At 40.9% G+C, this 20628-nt stretch overlaps 2 protein-coding genes across 6 annotated transcripts in view; both read right to left on the minus strand.

Annotated features, from left to right (window-relative positions):
- Window positions 1-4271: 4271 nt before the first annotated feature.
- On the minus strand, window positions 4272-7009 carry CCDC89 (coiled-coil domain containing 89). Its single transcript, XM_081239606.1, has one exon. It carries the CDS (start codon window positions 6298-6300, stop codon window positions 5185-5187), a length of 1116 nt encoding a protein of 371 aa, XP_081095732.1. The 5' UTR covers window positions 6301-7009; the 3' UTR covers window positions 4272-5184.
- Window positions 7010-15052: 8043 nt separating this feature from the next.
- Window positions 15053-20628, minus strand: part of LOC308620987 (synaptotagmin-like protein 2) — a 99863-nt gene continuing 94287 nt past the window's right edge. For all 5 annotated transcript variants that reach the window (XM_081240984.1, XM_081240987.1, XM_081240983.1 and 2 more), the window contains 3 exons: window positions 19264-19363; window positions 17133-17338; window positions 15053-16296 (listed from right to left, as the gene is read on the minus strand). In XM_081240984.1, coding sequence (XP_081097110.1) covers window positions 16151-16296; window positions 17133-17338; window positions 19264-19363 — 452 coding nt within the window. In that variant the 3' untranslated portion in view covers window positions 15053-16150. The remainder of the gene's footprint in view (window positions 16297-17132; window positions 17339-19263; window positions 19364-20628) is intronic.

The following is a 20628-nucleotide window of genomic DNA, read 5'->3' on the forward strand; positions in this document are numbered from 1 at the left end:
TGCGTTGGGTCTTTGAGCTGTGCTCAGGCTTTCTCTAGTTGTGGAGAGCAGGGGCTACTCACTGCGGTGGCTTCTCTTGTTGTGGAGCACGGGCTCTAGGCTGTCGGGCTCTAGAGCGCAGGCTCAGTAGTTGTGGCGCACGGGCTTAGTTGCTCCGCAGGATCTTCCCAGACCAGGGCTTGAACTTGTGTCCGCTGCATTAGCAGGCGGATTCTTAACCACTGCGCCACCAGGGAAGTCCCCGCACCCTGTTTTTTTCCCCTGCATATATCCTGGAGATATTTCTATATCAGTGTACAGAGAGCTTCCTTTTTCTTTCTTCCTTTTTCTTGCTCTTTTTTTTTGCATTTGCAATGTATTCCAAGGTATGGAGGGCCCACAGTTTATTTAATTGGTTCCTTATTGATGGTATGTAGGGTATTTCCAATCTTTTGCTATTACAAACAATTCTGTAATGAATCATCTTAAACATGAAAAGGAAGATTATTTCACACTAGTGCAAATAAGAGTGGATTAGAAGCATTAAATAGGGAGAGTCTGACAAATAGCTAGGATAAGTCCCTTTGTTGAATTGAGGAGTGAGGGGGTTGGAGAAGGGGTGTTGTAGTTAGTTGACTGTGTAATGAATGACCAGGGAGTTCTGTCCAAGGGAAAATTCTTTCTTGGATTAGTTTTTGCCAAATGGGATAAACAGAAGGTTTGAAAAGAACAACATCAAGTAGCCCTAGGCCCTTAAATTTAATAAGATGTTCTTAATGTTTGGAAAATAATATACAGTTTGTCCTTAAGGAGATGGACAAATGATTAGAAAAGTCCATTCTTGGCCACCTCCTAAAATTCCAACAACTTTTTTAAGAGGCTGAGATTGAAAAAAAAAAAACCAGATTCCCTGCCTGACAAAGCCCTGTCAATCTAAGTAGATGTGGTACAGCAGATACTGTTGGTGGCCCACCCAACATTCATCTCCCTTCATCCTTGCTGGCAAAGCCCTGCTTTTGTCAGGTAGCCCCATCTACTATATGCCACAGAGATTGGCTTCATTCCTATCCTATCCAGGATCCAGGCAGATCCTGACTGGTCCAAGTCAGTCATGGTGGCAACATTGCCCATGAAGATGTTTGGTTGGGGTATTTGCATATGGCCCAATTTTGGCCAATGATAATGAAGACAAGTCATCTGGTCAGCTTTGGGGAGAGTAGTTAGGGTCGTGGCCCTTTTTCCTTTATTCATGTGCCAAGAGGTAGTATCTCAAATGTCTGCCCAGTTCTCTTCATCTTGTCATAGTGGGGAACACAGAATCATTCCTGCCCCAACCCAGCCACAGCTACTCCACAGGTATCTGAGCCAATGAGGGCTGGATAGAACAGCAAGCACCTGGGCAGGTATTTCTTCAAACAATGTTCTTTAAAGGTTTAACTTCAATGTAGTGGAGTTGGGGAGAAATAGATTTTCTATCAATACTTTGTTTATTAGAAACAAATTAACTTCTGTTAATTTTCACTAAGTGAAACAGAGACAGTGTTGTGAAAACATCAGCCAGTCAGTTCACTTTTCCTGTAGTTCTTCTTTTTCTAGCTCTCTTTGATTTTTTTTTGAACCAGACAAGTTCCTTAGAGGCACACTGAAGGGCTTACAGTGTAGGTAACACAAAAGATCACACTTAGCTACACAGCACTAGTCACACGTTATTTGGTTTTAGAATCTCTGTTCTATGGATTTTCATTTTAGGGTTACTGCTTGTGGATGCCACAGACAAATTCACTAGGGATCTAGATCTACTTTACAAAGGAGTTTTGTTGTTTTGTTTTTAAATTTCTCCTCAAGGGCAGTCATTTGGAGGTGGCTGATTTACATTTTGACAGTTTGTTCCAATGATAAACATGGCTTTACAGATGAGCATACCACAATAACTAGTTGCCCATGCCCTAATCTGGTCTGGGTCACAGATTAAATACAAGATAAGCACTGAGAGTGGAATTACAAAGTGCTGTGGAGCACAGAGGGGGAAAAAAACCCAACCAACCAAACAAACAAATACAAAACATTGCCCTTTTGTGGCTGGTTAGAAGGTGGTTTGTATACTGAGAAAAAGCATGGGTTTTAGAGCCAGAAAGCAGGTCCAGCTACATAATTTGTTGTGCCCAGCATAAAATAAAAATGTGGAGCCCCTTGCCACACAATTATTAAGAATCTCAAGGCAGCAGCAGTAGAACCAAGTGCAGGGTCCCCGTGCAGGTGGCACGTCCATGAAGCCGGTCCTGCCAGAGGGGCTTGGGTTCAAATCTCACCCCTGCCACCCCAAAACTTCCTGGCTTTGGGCGAGTCACCCTCTCTCTCTGAGTCTCATTTTTTATCTATAAAATAGTGATAATTGAACCTCCCCTGAAGAGTTGGTATGAGGGTGACATGCAAAGCACTTGACACATGATAGGTTCACATTACTCTTACTTTCTTCCTTTGTGTTGTGGGCTCCTTTCCTCAGCTGTTCTCTAGGCATCCATTTTTGACCTTCTATTCTCATTACCCACTTTCTTTTCAATATCTTTCAAAAGGGTATTAGAGTGAGCATTATGGAATGGCCCACATCTAATCATTTGTAACCTACAAAGTGGCAATTTTATATGGTTCAACCTAACACAAACTCCTTAGCATGACTGAACAGTATTGTCCTTAGACCCGGTCAACTGAGACCCTTTCTTTGCGCCCACGTTTTAGGGAGCATGCACCTTACCCATCCCCCATGCTCTTCCAGACGCACCCTTCCCTCCTAATGAAGAGCCCAGGTGGCAAGTCCTCTACTAGCCCACACTCCTGTACGAGGATCCCAGAATTCCCTGCTCAAATGGCCCTCAGGACCCGCTTGGCCTTTGCCCAGGAGCCTCTTCCTCCTCCTCGCAGGCTGGGCACAAAAGTTGAATGGGAGAGATCATCACCCCACCCGACAGCTGTTTGGGCGGAGCTTGCACGGGCCAGCGAGGGTGGAGGAGGGGGCGGGAAGAGATGCTGGCAAGCATGCGCACCAGTCTCTTCGCTAATCCGCCCGAACCTGCGTGGGAGGAGGAGGAGGGCTCGTCTGTGGCTCCTGTTTGTGCACTTGCCAGTCTCCTCCCGCCTCTCTTCTCTTCTATCTGTAGAGATGCTTCTCCGCACCTCCTCCCAACTACTTATGATTTCCAAGTATTCTGGACATTTTTAAAAACCTCTGTGGCTTTCTACACGATGCTGTCTGAAATCTTTCTCCCTTTTCAACACCTGATAAAAGTCTACTAGTTATTTAAGAACCAGCTTATATATCAACTTCTGTGTTAGTCATCCCGGGCAATCCTCTCTACCATCCCAACCCTTACCCTCAGGCTTTTAACTGGTGTGTGCGTGTGTGTGTTTTACCCGCTGTGATCTCATAACACCCCTTGTGAAAACACATTACACTGTATGTGACTGCTCTTTTGCCCCTGGGCTAGACTGTGTGGGAGCTCTTCCAGGGCAGAAAACATGCTTCTTCATGCTTATTCTCAGTGCCCACCCCCAGAGCTTGGTACTCAGTAGACAGTCAATAAATCTTTCAGTGTGATGTTGTCATCAAAATCCCGGCTCCCCAGTGACCAACTGGCCTTGAGCAAATTACTGAATCTCAGTTTCCTCTTCTTTGAAACAGAAATGAACACTATTAGCTTCTTCAGTGGTGCTAAGGATTAAATAAAACAATACATTGAAAGTGCTTCAGCACAATGATAAATAGTATGCACTCGGTAAAGGGTAACCTTAATCAGCTCCTATATATTCTGATTCTTGGTAATGTGTAAGAGGAAGTAAACAGTCCTTTCATGCCAGCAAGGTGGATCCTTGGAATTTGTATTTAATACCACAATCTTAATAGGACTGTGAGAAAATAGATTTTAAAAATTGCTTTAGGTAAGGCAAGTGATGCTTAAAATTGTTTATTAAAAAGGTACCAAGTAATATTTTTTAATAAATTCAAATCATTAGGTAACTCTTGGCACTCTTAGCACTAAATGTGTGAGAAAAATACTACACTGCAATCTATTTTGGGAAGTATTCATAATAATGCTTCTATGTCAACTAAATACAGGGAAATAAGGAAACATAAAGTGCAGTTTTACATCTACCTCTTTAAGAACTTTGCATAAATATATAATAACTATTATGTTTTTATCATTACACATTTAAGTATTCCTACAAAAATGATGTAAGTATACATACATACATTACATTTAGATGGGTTTTTTTATAAAAGGAAAGAGTTGCAAGAAAGTATGTTAATAGAAACACAACAATCACTATGGGTTTCTATATATCCAGTGGGCTGTGACCTATTACCCCAAACTGGGGACTTTTGTCTATTAGCATATGGTGCAATATTAAATGAAACTACTGATATTTGCTTTTTTGTACCTTTAAATCCATTTCTATTAAGGAGAAAAACCAAGAAAATGGAATGTGATCTAAGCTTGCAGGAAAAATTAAAATGGGTTGATTTTACTTACTTGAATCTTATTGCTCATATAGACTGACTATAATAGAGTTTGCCTACTTTGGAAAAGAATTTAATGAGCTCAATTTTTGTTCTCCAAGCTAGTGCGAATAAAATAAAATAGAAAGGATACTGCCATAAAGCAGGTGAAGCGAGCAACTGTTTGTCCCATTGCAAAATCAGACACTTTTCTGCAAGTTACCCATGCTATTAATATGCTATTAATATGCTATTAACTGTTACAGATTACAGTCTCAACTACGGGAGATTACAAGCTTACCTATCTACAAGGGCTAATTATACTATTTTTTTCTTTTCACAGTAACACATCCCATTGCACTTTTAAGATTCACTCAAGTCCATAACGGCTGCTAATTTTAAAACTTAGGACACATGAAGATATCTGAGGTTGAGAATGAATAAGTTATGGGGGAGGTGGAGATACTGACAGCAAACTTAGGAAGATTTCAAAGGCACAGAAAGAAATTTGGTAAATCTTGTGTATTCTAGGTGGTAGGACTGAAAATTAGTGTTATCCTGACAATGGCAACAACAATATCATAGTAAAGTAGTTTTTCTTTGAGTGGTCTCTTGTACTTAAAAGTAGAATAAATGGAATCCTATCTTTACTCTCGTCACAAGGCACAAATACTTGATTTCTAAATTGGAGGCCAGAGGAACTAGAAGCTTCCTTATGGAAAGAGATGGCGGAGTTTGGCATTGAGTTCTCTCTCCTTGCTTAAAAGATCCAGGCTGTGCTTTTTGAAGGCTTCGGACTGCAGCCTGAGTTCATCGTAAGCCTTCTGGATCCCATCTACCCTGCGCTGGAGTTCCCGGACTCTCAAGTTACTGTCCACAGCCCCTGCCTCTTGTTCAAACCGCTCTAGCGCATGCCTCCTGGCCACATTGGCCGTCTCCAACTTCTCCTCAAGCTGGCGGATCTCTGCTTGCTTGTTCTGAAGCACCTTGCCCCTCTCCATGGACAGCTGCAACAGCTCATCTTTCTCACAAGTGACGGCCTGCAGCCTGGCCTGCAGCTCCCGGTTCAGCTGGCTGTGTGCCTGCTCGGCCTTGGCCATCCGCTCCATGGCCTGCTGGTGCTGCTGCTTGAGGCTCTGCAGCTGGCTGCGCAGCTGCTCTGTGTCCTTGGTGTGGGCGCAGGCCTGCTGGCTCTGGAACAGCTCCAGCAGTTCCTTCTCTCGGACCTGGGCCTGGCAGGTCTCCTGAGCGCTCCTCTGTTTCAGAGACTCCAGCTCCTTGGTGAGGGCTTCACTCTGGGCAGTGAGCTGCAATACTTTGGCCTCCTGGTCCTTCAGAGCCTGGCTGAAGAGGTGGTCATTCTCCATCCTCAGCTTCTCATTCTCCTCTCTCAGATTGATGTTCTGACTTTTGTGTTCATCCTTGAAGCGGATCATCAACTCATGGTTGGCTGCCAGGGTCATAAAGCGTTCCTCCAGCCTCTGGGCCTGCTCGCTCTTGGCCTTCAGCTTCTCAGCATCCTGCATCCTCTGCTCCTCCAGCTCTGTGTTGAGCAGCTCCAGGATCTGGCAGCGCTCCAGGGCCTCGTCTGACCTCCGCTTCAGGATGCAGATGAGCTGGGACTGCTCCTGGATGCGGGAGTACAGCATCGCCTTCTCACTTTTCTCCTCCTCGGACAGTCCCCGGAGGTTTGCTAAGGCTTCCCTCAGACCATCCAGTTCCTTACACTCCATCTCCTCTTCCTGGTTTTCTAGTTTTTTGTTTTGCTTATCTAAGGGTTCTTCAGAGGGTGGGGTGTCCATCCTGAGAGCCGTCTCTTCCTGAGGCATCAGCACTCTCCTCTACTATCGGCCGACTGCACAGCCTCCCCCTCCAGATTTCAAAAGCCACAGTGTTGCTAGGGACTCCTGGCAATGTCTAGCAGTCATTTTTTCACCCAGTAAGGAGCCCTGTGATTGGTGGACAGGTCTTTAGAATGCCGTGAAGTAACAACAGGGGGACCCCGGTGACTCCAGAACCAATCTGGTCAGGTTATACTTGCCTTTCTAACCAGTCACAGCTCTCAGCCCAGTGTCTGGCCTGTACTGTACAGAGATGCCAAGCCCACTTGATTTCCAGCCAGCATCAGGGGAAGAAGCCTGACTCCACATAATTTCTTGTGGGAATAAACAAATCAAGTAGTGGTGACATATTACTCTTCCCTCTCCCCACTTCAGTGGTCATGAGAATAAAGTCATCTCTGTGGAAAGTGTTGGTTCCTTAAAAATTTTGCAATCTATAAATACAAAGTAGCAGTAGTACTCTGAGAGCGGTGATCCTAAATGGCTGTGAGTTTGTACCTGTAGTGTTTAACACACCTCAGTGAAAGAGCAAACCCCAGAGAAATTTCTTTTGTTTCCCGAAGCATTATCCCCACCTGGGAATACATTTTATTAGCTATTCAGCACTCCCTGTTTTACCCACTGGCACAATAGGGTTACAAAGAAAAGCTTAATGGACAATATAGATGTGATAAACATTAAAACAGAAAAAAAGATTCAAATGAGGCTTACCTTATACACAACAAAGTCAATTCCAGATGGATTAAACAGTTAAATGTAAAGACTAAAATGAAAACAAAGTATTAAAAATGGAAACTAGAGGAAAATAAAGGTAAGCATTAAAGTTCTGGGTCAGGAAGGACTTTCTTAGCTTAAATATTATGTAAGAGATGAATAAGGTAACACTTAATTTGACTTAAACATCTAAAGTTATATATAATTTAAAAAATTATGTGACTCTAAGGTCTCTCCAGCCCCTTCTTCCTCAGGACCTGCCTGACGTTTTAGTTTTATTCCCTAGCCTAACACCAGCTATTGACGTTTCCCTAGCAGGCCCTGTCTGTAGGTGTTCCCTCTGCCTGGAATGCTTTTTCCCATTTTGTCCCTTGTCGCTTTAGTAATTTACTCAGCACTTTATACTTAGATAAGAATCACCTCCTCTGTGAAACGTCTCCTAGCCCCTAAGTGTAGACGTGACCACTCACCTCTTTTAGTGCAGCCACTCTAGCCTATTTCTACTTCCAACAGAGCATTTGAAAGCCTTACTGCACTCATCATTTACTCTCCTGCCTTCCCCTGTTAAACTCTGAGATCCTTAGGGGCAGGAACTGTGTCTGTTTCATCCTTGATGACTAGACCAACACCTTGGGGAGACTCAGATAAATATGTGTTGAATGGATGTTGAAGGCAAAAATCGAATAGAGAAAAATATCCACCATAAATATGACAGACAACGGATTTATATTTTTACAAAGAGCCTGTACAAATCAATAAAGCATTAACATCTTAAAAGAGAAATAAACAATTGAATTCATAGATGAGGGGACAGAAATGGCCAAGAATTGAACCCTTTCAGGGATCCAATAAATATAAGTTAACATTAGATATCATTTCATCTATCAAATTAGTCAAAAATTTTCCTATTCTTTTAAGATGACCCAGGACTGGTAAGGGTATAGTGAAATAGGTGCTCTCTTATACCATGGTAAAAGTCAATTGATGTATTGAGAACTTAAAACACCTTTATGCCTTTTGAACTAATGATTGTCTGTCTGGGGGAGGTCTTTGCTGAAAGAAAGGCCTTTTTCTGAAAGAAAAAGTTTTGCTCAAGTGTGGTTTATAACAGCTAAAAGTTGGAAACCAAAATGTCCAAAAAAGAGAAAATTACGATATTTTCATATAATAGAATATTATGTAGACATTAAACATTATCATGTTTATAGGTAATTTAATGGCATGGAAATACTTGTGTTTGAAAGCTAATTGAAAAAAGCAAGATAAAAAAGTTAAAATTTAGAATGATTTCAATGATGTGAAAACTTAAGTACAGAGCAAAGAGTTAGCTATTCCTGCAATCACTGTTAAGTCTGTGGTCAGACTTAATTTCTCAAGTCATGATGATAAGGAAAAAGCCTGGGGTGTTATTATACATGGATGGATTTTTAAATGCTTCAGGTTTCACTTGGAGCAAAATAGATCTGAAAGAAGAGTTTGAGATTTTTGCTTTGATCTCAAAGATCAGGATCTCCTGTCCCAAATCCTGAATCTGTCTATCAGGGAAAGCTTTCACCAGCAAAAGGCTGGGAAAATCTCCTGAACTAAAATTTTAATAACTTAAATTGTAGGTTATTTAGGGTTTATGAAAGTGAATTTAAAAATGTGAGTGAAACCTATTTTTAATTTCCCCCTCACATCTCTTCTTCACTTTTCTTTAAATTTCAAGCTTCATATACTGAAATGGAACTTGAAAAGTTGAGGCAAGTGACTAGAAAATTAGAATAGTCCTCTTCATTTAAATAAAAGGGTCAGACATACATTGAAAATTTTATTTGCTGATTATCATATATGGTTGTCTGATATAGTAAAGTGAATTCACAGAATATGTTTCCTAAGAAAAGAAAAGAAAAGAGGAAAAATACTCAAGATGTTAATAGCAGTTGTTTCTTGAGGATGAGCTTATGGATGCTTTCCCCTCTCTTTGTACCTAAGTCCCTTGCACATAATGGATGCTCAATGAAATCTGTTGATTAAATACATTTTCTACTTTAGGAATATTTTATATATCTCTTCTATATTAAAATTATTTAAAATATTAAATTCATAGATCACTTGTCAAGTGGGGTTTATTCCAGGAATGCAAGGATTCTTCAATATACGCAAATCAATCAACGTGATACACCATATTAACAAATTGAAGGAGAAAAACCATATGATCATCTCAATAGATGCAGAGAAAGCTTTCGACAAAATTCAACACCCATTTATGATAAAAACCCTGCAGAAAGTAGGCATAGAGGGAACTTTCCTCAACATAATAAAGGCCATATATGACAAACCCACAGCCAGCATCGTCCTCAATGGTGAAAAACTGAAACCATTTCCACTAAGATCAGGAACAAGACAACGTTGCCCACTCTCACCACTCTTATTCAACATAGTTTTGGAAGTTTTAGCCACAGCAATCAGAGAAGAAAAGGAAATAAAAGGAATCCAAATTGGAAAAGAAGAAGTAAAGCTGTCACTGTTTGCAGATGACATGATACTATACATAGAGAATCCTAAAGATGCTACCAGAAAACTACTAGAGCTAATCAATGAATTTGGTAAAGTTGCAGGATACAAAATTAATGCACAGAAATCTCTGGCATTCCTATATACTAATGATGAAAAATCTGAAAGTGAAATCAAGGAAACACTCCCATTTACCACTGCAACAAAAAGAATAAAATATCTAGGAATAAACCTACCTAAGGAGACAAAAGATCTGTATGCAGAAAATTATAAGACACTGATGAAAGAAATTAAAGATGATACAAATAGATGGAGAGATGTACCATGTTCTTGGATTGGAAGAATCAACATTGTGAAAATGACTCTACTACCCAAAGCAATCTACAGATTCAATGCAATCCCTATCAAACTACCCCTGGCATTTTTCACAGAACTAGAGCAAAAAATTTCACAATTTGTATGGAAACACAAAAGACCCCGAATAGCCAAAGCAATCTTGAGAACGAAAAATGGAGCTGGAAGAATCAGGATCCCTGACTTCAGACTATACTACAAAGCTACAGTAATCAAGACAGTATGGTACTGGCACAAAAACAGAAAGATAGATCAATGGAACAGGATAGAAAGCCCAGAGTTAAACCCACGGACATATGGTCACCTTATCTTTGATAAAGGAGGCAGGAATGTACAGCGGAGAAAGGACAGTCTCTTCAATAAGTGGTGCTGGGAAAACTGGATAGGGACATGTAAAAGTATGAGATTAGATCACTCCCTAACACCATACACAAAAATAAGCTCAAAATGGATTAAAGACCTAAATGTAAGGCCAGACACTATCAAACTCTTAGAGGAAAACATAGGCAGAACACTCTATGACATAAATCACAGCAAGATCCTTTTTGACCCACCTCCTAGAGAAATGGAAATAAAGACAAAAATAAACACATGGGACCTAATGAAACTTCAAAGCTTTTGCACAGCAAAGGAAACCATAAACAAGACCAAAAGACAACCCTCAGAATGGGAGAAAATATTTGCAAATGAAGCAACTGACAAAGGATTAATCTCCAACATTTATAAGCAGCTCATGCAGCTCAATAACAAAAAAACAAACAACCCAATCCAAAAATGGGCAGAAGACCTAAATAGACATTTCTCCACAGAAGATATACAGACTGCCAACAAACACATGAAAGGATGCTCAACATCTTTACTCATTAGAGAAATGCAAATCAAAACTACAATGAGATATCATCTCACACCAGTCAGAATGGCCATCATCAAAAAATCTACAAACAATAAATGCTGGAGAGCGTGTGGAAAAAAAGGAACACTCTTGCACTGCTGGTGGGAATGTGAATTGGTACAGCCACTATGGAGAACGGTATGCAGGTTCCTTAAAAAACTACAAATAGAACTACCATATGACCCAGCAATCCCACTACTGGGCATATACCCTGAGAAAACCATAATTCAAAAAGAGACATGTACCAAAATGTTCATAGCAGCCCTATTTACAATAGCCCGGAGATGGAAACAACCTAAGTGTCCATCATAGGATGAATGGGTAAAGAAGATGTGGCACATATATACAATGGAATATTACTCAGCCATAAAAAGAAATGAAATTGAGCTATTTGTAATGAGGTGGATGGACCTAGAGTCCGTCATACAGAGTGAAGTAAGTCAGAAAGAGAAAGACAAATACTGTATGCTGACACATATATATGGAATTTAAGAAAAAAAATGGCATGAAGAACATAGGGGTAAGACAGGAATACAGACACAGACCTACTAGAGAATGGACTTGAGGATATGGGGAGGGGGAAGGGTAAGCTGTGACAAAGTGAAAGAGCGGCATGGACATATATACACTACCAAATGTAAGGTAGATAGCTAGTGGGAAGCAGCCGCATAGCACAGGGAGATCAGCTCGGTGCTTTGTGACCGCCTGGAGGGGTGGGATAGGAAGGGTGGGAGGGAGACGCAAAAGGGAGGGGATATGGGAACATATGTATATGTATAACTGATTAAATTTGTAAAAAAACATAAAAAAATAAAATAAATTAAAAAAAAATCTCAAAAGATCCTAATCAGTATTCATTCACTGATTTATTCAACAAACATTTGTAATGTATGGTGTGGTGCTAGATGCTAAGTATACATGAATAAATTAGGTATATCACTCTTCTCAGAGAACTTTCAGTTTAGTAATAATGACTTTTGGCTCCTTTCTGCCATGGTTTTCTTCGTTATGCCATTTTCCCACCTACCTTTGACCCTGAAGGTATCCAGTATATTCCCTTTCCAGAGGTCCAAGTCATGAAGCTTGGCCAATGTTCTCCCTAGTGGTGACCAACGAGTTCCCTCCACTTGTCTTTGTTAAGTCTTTTAACGTCTCCTTTTTAAAGCTGCTATTTACAGAGTTCTTCTATATGCCCTACATAGTACTAGGCATTTGTACATCTTCTCTCATTTAATTCTGACAATATTCTTGAAACACAGGCATTATTATCCACATTTTATAGTTAGCAGGGAACAAAGAATCTAATGCCCAGAGAGGTTAAGTTGTCCCAAGTCACTCAGAGAGTAAGTGATAGAGACAGAATTCAAACCCAGATTTTTTTGATACCAAACCCCATGGTCTTTAGTTCATCATTCATTCATTTGCTTAATCATTCATTCATTCAATTCACATACTGAGAATCTGTTATGTCCAAGGTTTGCAGTCCCAGCTTTTAAGATGATTACAGTCTAATGATGGAGACAAATAATAGAAAAACAGCAATTCAGTATGATAACTGCTAACATAATCATGGATAAATTGGACACATCACTCTTCTCAAAGAATAAAAATAGGGGCACAATGATCTGAAGTCTGATCCCACATCCTGACTGAGGTGCTGAATGTGAAGAGTGAGAGTCTTCTTTTTGTAAGGCTGAAGGAGAACCAGTTCTTTTGGAACAAGTCAGCCAAAGAAGTGGAAGGAATGTTCTGTGATTGGATCAAATGTGTGGGAGCATTTGTTTTGTAAAACAAACTAGTGAAATTAGTGAATGAGCCTGCGGGGGAGTGGAGACAGGAGAGGAGATAGGAGAGCAATCCCAAAGGAGAATGGGGATGCTTCTTGGGACAAGAATTCTTCTTGGGACAACTTAACCTCTCTGTGCCTTAGTTTCTTTGTTCCCTGCCAACTATAAAATGTGGATAATAATGCCTATGTTTCAAGAATATTGTCAGAATTAAATGAGAGAAGACGTACAAATGCCTAAGAGTACAAGAGAAGGCAGATGTTCGGGGACCTTTTACTTAAATGGTGAGTATGGATGAGAGACGTACAAAGAAGGCCAAGCAAGTTCCCTGGACGTAAGCCTAGGCTAAGAGTAATCATGCTTTGGTGGGCTCCTAGGCCATGTGAACAGGTTATGCAGTTCCCAGGATCCTCACCATCTACTTAAAAGCTGCAGCAGTCATGATGGTTGGGGAAATTTCAGCCTCCCTGGAAAGAGGCAGCAGTGACTCTTTGGAATATTATTTCATATTTTAAATAATGGAATTTTGAAGCATTTTCACCAAAGGGGGAAACAAATTACATGGCTACCTAGCTCTTGATTTCTCCAGTGCCCATGTGTATGATACCTTATTCTTCTGAAAATGGATCACTTCTCCCTGGCCACAGGGTGGACACATAATCCACGCAGGGCCAAGCATAAGATCTTACCCTATCCATTCCTGGCTACCGTGAGTGGTCCAATAGGTGGGGACGTGACCCAAGCCTGGCCAGTTTCTCCCAGAGCTCTCTCAAGCTGAATCCAGGAAAGAGAAGTGCTTTAGCTGAGAGCTTGTGATGCTGGAGCTGCCTGTCCCTGAGGAAGAGGAGAGACAGTATCTGAGTTCCTGGTTCCAGCCCATGAGTCCCCAAAGTAATCTAGTTCCTGTAGTACTTCCTTAATTCTCTGGGCTAACAGTTTATTTCCAATAAATCCCCCTTTTGGGCTTATTTCTGGTTGGGTTTCTGGAAAAAGAAAAAGAGCCCTAAAACATGCAGTTCAAGGAAATGCCTCCAGTTTAAGAAAATAAAAAATTTCAGCAGGGCCTTTGCCTAAAAATCCCACTGGATGAAAAGTCTGTCAACTTGAGTTCACCAAAGAATTCAGGTTGCCTATACTTTATAATGCATGAAAATCCCATTTAGCCTTCCTCTTGTAGCCAGGTGAGATTAAAGCTTTTGTAGTCTTTTTTCGGAAAAACAATGTGACATGACATCCCCATGGATGACCTGAGGCAGTTGGAAGTTCTGTGGGCAGATGTAAGGACGGTTCTATTGTCCCCTCTGGTGTTTTGGGGATCTGGGGATGGGGGAGGCGGGCATTCCTAGTCCTAGATGGAGAGATACTAGAACCCATCTCTTTCATGCTTCATAGCTGGCTGGATGCTGACAGATGGCTGAGCAGGTAACTGAAAAAAGGGCTGAGGAAGTAGCTTGTACTATGAAGTGGCAGGAGCTGGAACAGGATTTGCACTTCTGCTACGGCTCCAGCCGATCTTGGAGGTGTGCCTCCTTTCACCTCATCTTGTCCCTCCCTGCAGCCAGAACAGGAAGAGGAAATACAGCTAGATTAACCACCCTCCTAAAAGATCTTGAGAGACAATGAGGGAAGGGCGTTGTTTTAGGTTAGTTGCTCTTACTGGCCAGTGGGTCGAAGGTTCTAGCATCTGTTTCGGGGATGGGAGGCAAGCACTCCAGATGTTTTCAATGACATTTGTTAGATACCTGTTGTAAGATCTCACCCTCCCCTCACCACCCAGGCTTCCCCCAACCTATATTAAATCAGGGCTTGTTTTGAGAATGGCGAGCTAGTGGGGTTCTAAGGGGGAGTAATGTTTTATGTATTAAATGACCCAAAAATGCCTTTGTGGAAAACTTTAAGAATAAATGTTAATGTATCTTCAAAGCTTTTCAACTACCTTTTTTTTTTTTAATTTTTGGCTGCATTGGGTCTTCATTGCTGCGCGCGGGCTTTTCTCTAGTTGCGGCGAGCAGGGGCTACTCTTCGTTGCGGTGCGTGAGCTTCTCATTGTGGTGGCTTCTCTTGTTGTGGAGCACAGGCTCTAGTCACGCGGGCTTCAGTAGTTGTGGCACATGGGCTCAGTAGTTGTGGCTCATGGGCTCAGTAGTTGTGGCTCACGGGCTGTAGAGCACAGGCTCAGCAGTTGTGGTGCATGGGCTTAGTTGCTCCACGGTATGTGGGATCTTCCCGGACCAGGGCTCAAACCCGAGTCTCCTGCATTGGCAGATGGATTCTTAACCACCGCGCCACCAGGGAAGTCCCTCAACTACTTTTTAAAAATAAAAGTTCTACTCTTAATAACACAGCTGAAGCTTCCAATTTAGAGGAAATGATGCCCAGAGTTGCAGTAAGGACTCTGGAGGAATATTAGCCCAAAAGTTCTTTAGCCTTGCTAGGGAATTTAGATTTTAGGGTTCTTAACATAAAGTATTTCATTTAAAACAAGAAGTAAGATTAATTTGACAATTAAATCATATAATAATTTATTCTAATGGTTTTTACAAAATACTTTATGAAAAGTATACAAACACAGGAAGTACAGTATAATTTAACAATTTACATTCTAATTAAAACTTTGTTGCAAGGCATGTCTGCGACCACTCTCATGCTCTTTTCATATAGTAGAGTTATAAGAAAAACAGAATCTCATATATGCAAGGTTTTGTTTTATATACGGGCACTCTATTACAAAATACAGGTTTGAGACTTATCTTGGGAGAAAATTAAGCCCAAAACTAAATTCCACCTATGGCCAGTGAGTGGCACCAAAGCACATTTGGGACTTTAACACTGGGAAAAGGGAAAGTTTCTCAAGACAAAAAATATATGCAGTAAATATAGTCTCATTGCCCTAACATGGAATTCCATTTTCAATAGAGACTACAGAGTAAATAGTTTTCTTATGAACAAATTCTTTATCATCACTGATATTCTGCCTTTTTGTCCCCTCGTAGGAGTATCCTTCAGTCACTCTTCTACAACCAACATTTTTTCAGTTCATGCAAGGGTTTTCAATGATCAAGTGGCAGGCCCTTCTAACTGTAGCACAAAACTGTGGTTTGAAACACATGGTGGTGGGACTTCCCTGGTGGTCCAGTGGGTAAGACTCCATGCTTCCAGTACAGGGGGCGTGGGTTTGATCCCTGGTCGGGGAATTAAGATCCGACAAGCCTTGTGGCATGGCCAAAAAATGAAAAAAAAAACAAAAAAGAAACACATGATGGCAAATTGGAAAACTTTGTTCATTAACAACACCCCACATTTAATTATTTTTGGCAGCTTTTTCTTTGAAGCAGCAGCAATGGTTTGATTTTCTTAACTTTCTCAAACATCTTCTTTAATGTTGGAGTCACAAAAACGTTACATGTTTTGTTATCATTTAAGTCTCTTGGGCCTTGTAACCAAAGAAGTACATGCAGGCTGACTTTAACATGCTGTGTAGCATTTGTTATGGCAATAGATAGAAGGTGAGGATCTCTGTCTACATAGTAACATTTTTAAGATCAGATTCCACCTGTTTAGTAGTTTTCAGTGGAGGAGCCAGTGGACTCTGGGTTCACTTGGAAATCTTGGCAATCAACAGCATTCTAAGAGGCAGGGTTGCTTCAATCCAAGTGTTGGGGGAATTTACCATCTTTTCCCAGAGAGCAACTTCCTCTGAAGTAGAGTCCATCCAATCCACTTCAGTACCATAGCTTTTCCCTGGAGAAAAAGGGAAGCTTTGCATTTAGAAAGGAATAGCTCACTGGGAAAAACTGAGTCATTCCCTAATTATAATTACCAATGGAAACAGCTAGGAAGAGTTTTAACATCACCAGGAGGGCAGAGAAAGAACTGTTTAACCATCTGAGATATCCAATAATGGGACCCACCACAATTGGGATTATTCTCATTACTCTCAGAGTAATGATTTCTCTTCACATCCATATAAAAGGTAGATGAGAATCTGTCAGGTGCATAAGGGGATAGTAGGGAGGATTCCAGCATTGGGTTGGAAGTGACAGTAGGTGATCTCTAGGGAAGTGCAGTTACAGCTTTAGTGTCTAACAGACTCGATTTTGAATCCTGGCTCTGCCACTTATTAGCTCTGTTTCTTAATTTCTTGGAACATCAGTTTCTCTGGGGATAACATTAGAAACAACTCGTAGAACTGCTGTGAGGATTAAATGAAATAATGCAAATAAAGCACTTAGTACAGTGATCAGTGCTCCACAAATATTAGTTACTATTATTATGCAAAGCACACTTTTAGCCATGAAGAGCCATAAATGTTTTTTCAGGAAAGAGTAGTGATGAAGGCTTTTCTGGTTTCCCCCACAATAACTTAAGTTCTGTGTGGACAGACATTGCATCCTGTTAATCTTTGTATCCAGAGTCCTTGGCACACAGCCTGACATTCCTTCACTCATTCATTTCATTATACTTAACAGAAACAATATCTGTTTTCATTAGGAAGAAGCGAAACAACAAACCAACCAATCTCTAGTGTCTCCAGAAGCGTTTGACTCATGGAGAATTAAAAATGTAACAAATGTTACCTGTTCCAAAGCCAATCCGAAGACCTCCCAAAAACTGGTTGGTTAATTTGTAATGGTCCCAGACGGTAAGCTCGACACAGGCTTCCGTCAGGTCCTCGGGCCTGAACCCATCATACACCATCGTGTGGTTGAAGACAGGGTTGGTGGTTTTCCCCACAGCTCTCGTCTTCTGGCGACTTTTCCTACTTGTATCTGGAAGGATGGTACTACAAAAGGAAACATTATTGTGAGAGCATTTTAATAAGACAGTAAACTAATGCTTTCAGTGTGCTTCAGCTACTGAGGATTGGCGAGAGGAAATGGAAGAAAAAAAGAGTGTTAGAGAGATGGTGATGGTGATGGCGATGGTGGGGCATCCTGCTGGAAAGACTCTCTGCACCAGAGTGGACCACACTTGCTTGGAATCCTAACTCTGCCACTTAGTGGCTGTGTAGTATAGGAAATTGACTTAACCTCTTAGACACTTGCTTCCTCATCTATAAAATGAGAATGGTGATGCCTACCTCAAAAGGTTAATATTAGAATTACATATTAAGCAAACAACTTAGTTCAGTACCTGCACTTAGTGTTTACTATGTAGCAACTGTTTGAGGATTCCTCTAAAATCTATTCCTGATTATCTGTGATAGCCTAAGAAATCAGTCTTGTACAGAACTGCAAAAGAAGAGAAACCTCTCCAATTTGCTAGATTTGACTTTGGGGATAAATTATGTTACATATTTGCAAATATTTACATTTACTTTATGGTAATAATTGAAATTAATTTAACCTACTATGTCTCTGTGAAGGCAAGAAGGGCCGGGACTAGTCTTGGAATGGGAGACCGACCTGAGCTGAAAAACTTATCAGTTGACATCTATGAAGAATATGTATAGGGGGCTTCCCTGGTGGTAGAGTGGTTGAGAGTCCGCCTGCCAATGCAGGGGATGCGGGTTCGTGCCCCTGTCCGGGAAGATCCCACATGCCGCAGAGCAGCTGGGCCGGTGAGCCATGGCTGCTGAGCCTGCGCTCCACAACGGGAGAGGCCACAACAGTGAGAGGCCCGCGTACCGCAAAAAATTAATAAATAAATAAATAAAATAAAATGTATAGGGAAAATCATAAATAAGGTCATATAAACTTAAATAGCTACAACTGGTCTTCTGGTAGAATCTATATAGATAAAATTAGTCAGAGAGAGTTAGGACAGCACAATAATATCTGTTTAGTTACTATCTACTAGATGCCAAGCATTTATATTACAACAGAGAAAAAGGTTGCAACTTAAAAACCCAAATTGTCTTAAGCTCTTATGAGCTAATTATTAGTATGGGTCTATTTAGCAAATAACTTCCCAGATATTTACAGACTGATGCAAAAGGCCTTTTGCAAATGGGCCACAAAACAGATGCTCCACAAAGGACCCAAGAGGTGTGGCATCACCATTAGCCATTTCATAAACTCTTTAGTAATGAATATTGTCCTCATCAGCAGATGTACCTCCTAGAAGACATTACGTATCTGAGTATGTGATCTCTGGTTTCGATTGTATATATTCCCTCTTATCTTTATGATTTTAAAACTAAATGAAGTACTTCCCTGGTGGTGCAGTGGTTAAGAATTGCCTGCCAATGCAGGGGACACAGGACACAGGTTCAATCCCTGGTCCGAGAAGATCCCACATGCTGCGGAACAACTAAGCCCGTGCACCACAACTACTAAGCCTGTGCTCTAGAGCCCGCAAGCCACAACTACTGAGCCTGCGTGCCGCAACTACTGAGGCCCGCGCGCCTAGAGTCCGCACTCCACAACAAGAGAAGCCACGGCAATGAGAAGCCCACGCACCACAATGAAGAGTAGCCCCCGCTCGCCGCAACTAGAGAAAGCCCGCACATAGCAGCGAAGACCCAATGCAGCCAAAAATAAATAAATAAATAAATTTATTTTAAAAACCCAAAAAGCAAAAAACTAAATGAAGCCTTGGAGGGGGTTCATGTCAAAGATCCCTCTAGCTCAAGTCGCCACTGTCTCAAGTTATTTTATTTATACTATGAATGATGATTTTCAGCAACACAGATACAGAAAAGTAAAACCAAGCAGCAAAGGCCAGGCTATTGTAGAACTGAGGGTGGAGAATTATCAATGCTGTTACCATTTAACAAAAGAATTTAGATGGCTTCCCCTTAGCATTGGTAGATCAAGGCATTCCTTCACCCAGATGTGCACTTCCCCAGTTGTAGGAAGCTTTTTACCTGTAACAGAAAAATGAGAGAGAAAATGAAATTCCACTGCCATTCCTCTCTTGGAAGTACTTCATCCAAAGATGCCAACCTAAAAATGGTCTGACATAGCGATGCTAGCTAGTGCTTGATCATATGATCCTAATTGATTATATCTATTCTTAACTATATCTTTCATAGTCTGGCTGTACTGAGCTCAGATAGCTCTATGAAAATAATTTAATTGATTCCAAGTACAGAGTATTACATCATTCTTTTTGGGTTTTGCTTGGCTCAATGAGATCAATTATAGATATTAGGTATGTGAATCATCCATTTACAGTTATATTCAAAACTACTCAGTGAAATGCATATACCTTTCAAATATTAATACCAATATCAATCGGTGCTGATAGGAGGCATTTTAAACATATTTGAGTACAGAGTAACCAAAACAGGTACTGATTAAGGTATAGTCACTCTTCTTGCTAAAAGTAGTTACAAATTTTATAGGACTATTGTACAGACACGCATAACAGCCAGTATTATGGACAGGGAATTACTGAGAAGTTGGCTTAGTCTGAAGTTGTCTAGGTTGGGTGCACATGGATGGAGGAATACTACCGTATATTTCTGGATGGGTGGGCCCAATCAGTCAACCAACCAGTATTTAATGAGCATCTATTATGTGCTCAGCCCTAGGCTAGGAATGTCATTGGACATACAAGGAATACAGGAAATCTATGTCCTTGGGAGATGTTTACAGTTAAGCTAGAGAGAGAAAATCAATAAAAACTATAAAAATGTAATATAAGAACGAAATGCAAAGTTATTACTGTAATGTTTTAGAAGATGATGTGATCAGTGAGGGTAAAAACATTCAGGAAAAGCTTTAGGGAGGAGATGGGATTTCATCTAAGACTTTGATAGGCTACTGAAAGCACCTGAGTTTGCAACCCCTGATTTCAGTCCTAACATTCATGTAGATTCTTAAGGAGGACAACTTGGGGAACTGTGTGGGAAATGAGAGGGGGGTTAGCACTCATTTCCTGACAGTCTCTTGCTCCTTAACTGTGCTGGAGAACTGAGGCCCTAACATCAAGGATGCAATTAAAAATTTTGAAGAAAAAGCTTTCTCCTCTAATGAGACCTTGAGAGTAGAGGACAAATGAGCTCTAATTTCTTAGGGGCTTCATATGAATTCTCCCAATTCCCACCTATGGGGGAAAAAAACACACCAGTTCCATTTGTATCACAGCACTATACAGGAAAGGCCATTCACGCTGTGGAGATACAAA

The sequence above is a fragment of the Mesoplodon bidens genome, assembly GCF_964165515.1.
Source record: "Mesoplodon bidens genome assembly, chromosome: 7".
Taxonomy (NCBI): domain Eukaryota; kingdom Metazoa; phylum Chordata; class Mammalia; order Artiodactyla; family Ziphiidae; genus Mesoplodon; species Mesoplodon bidens.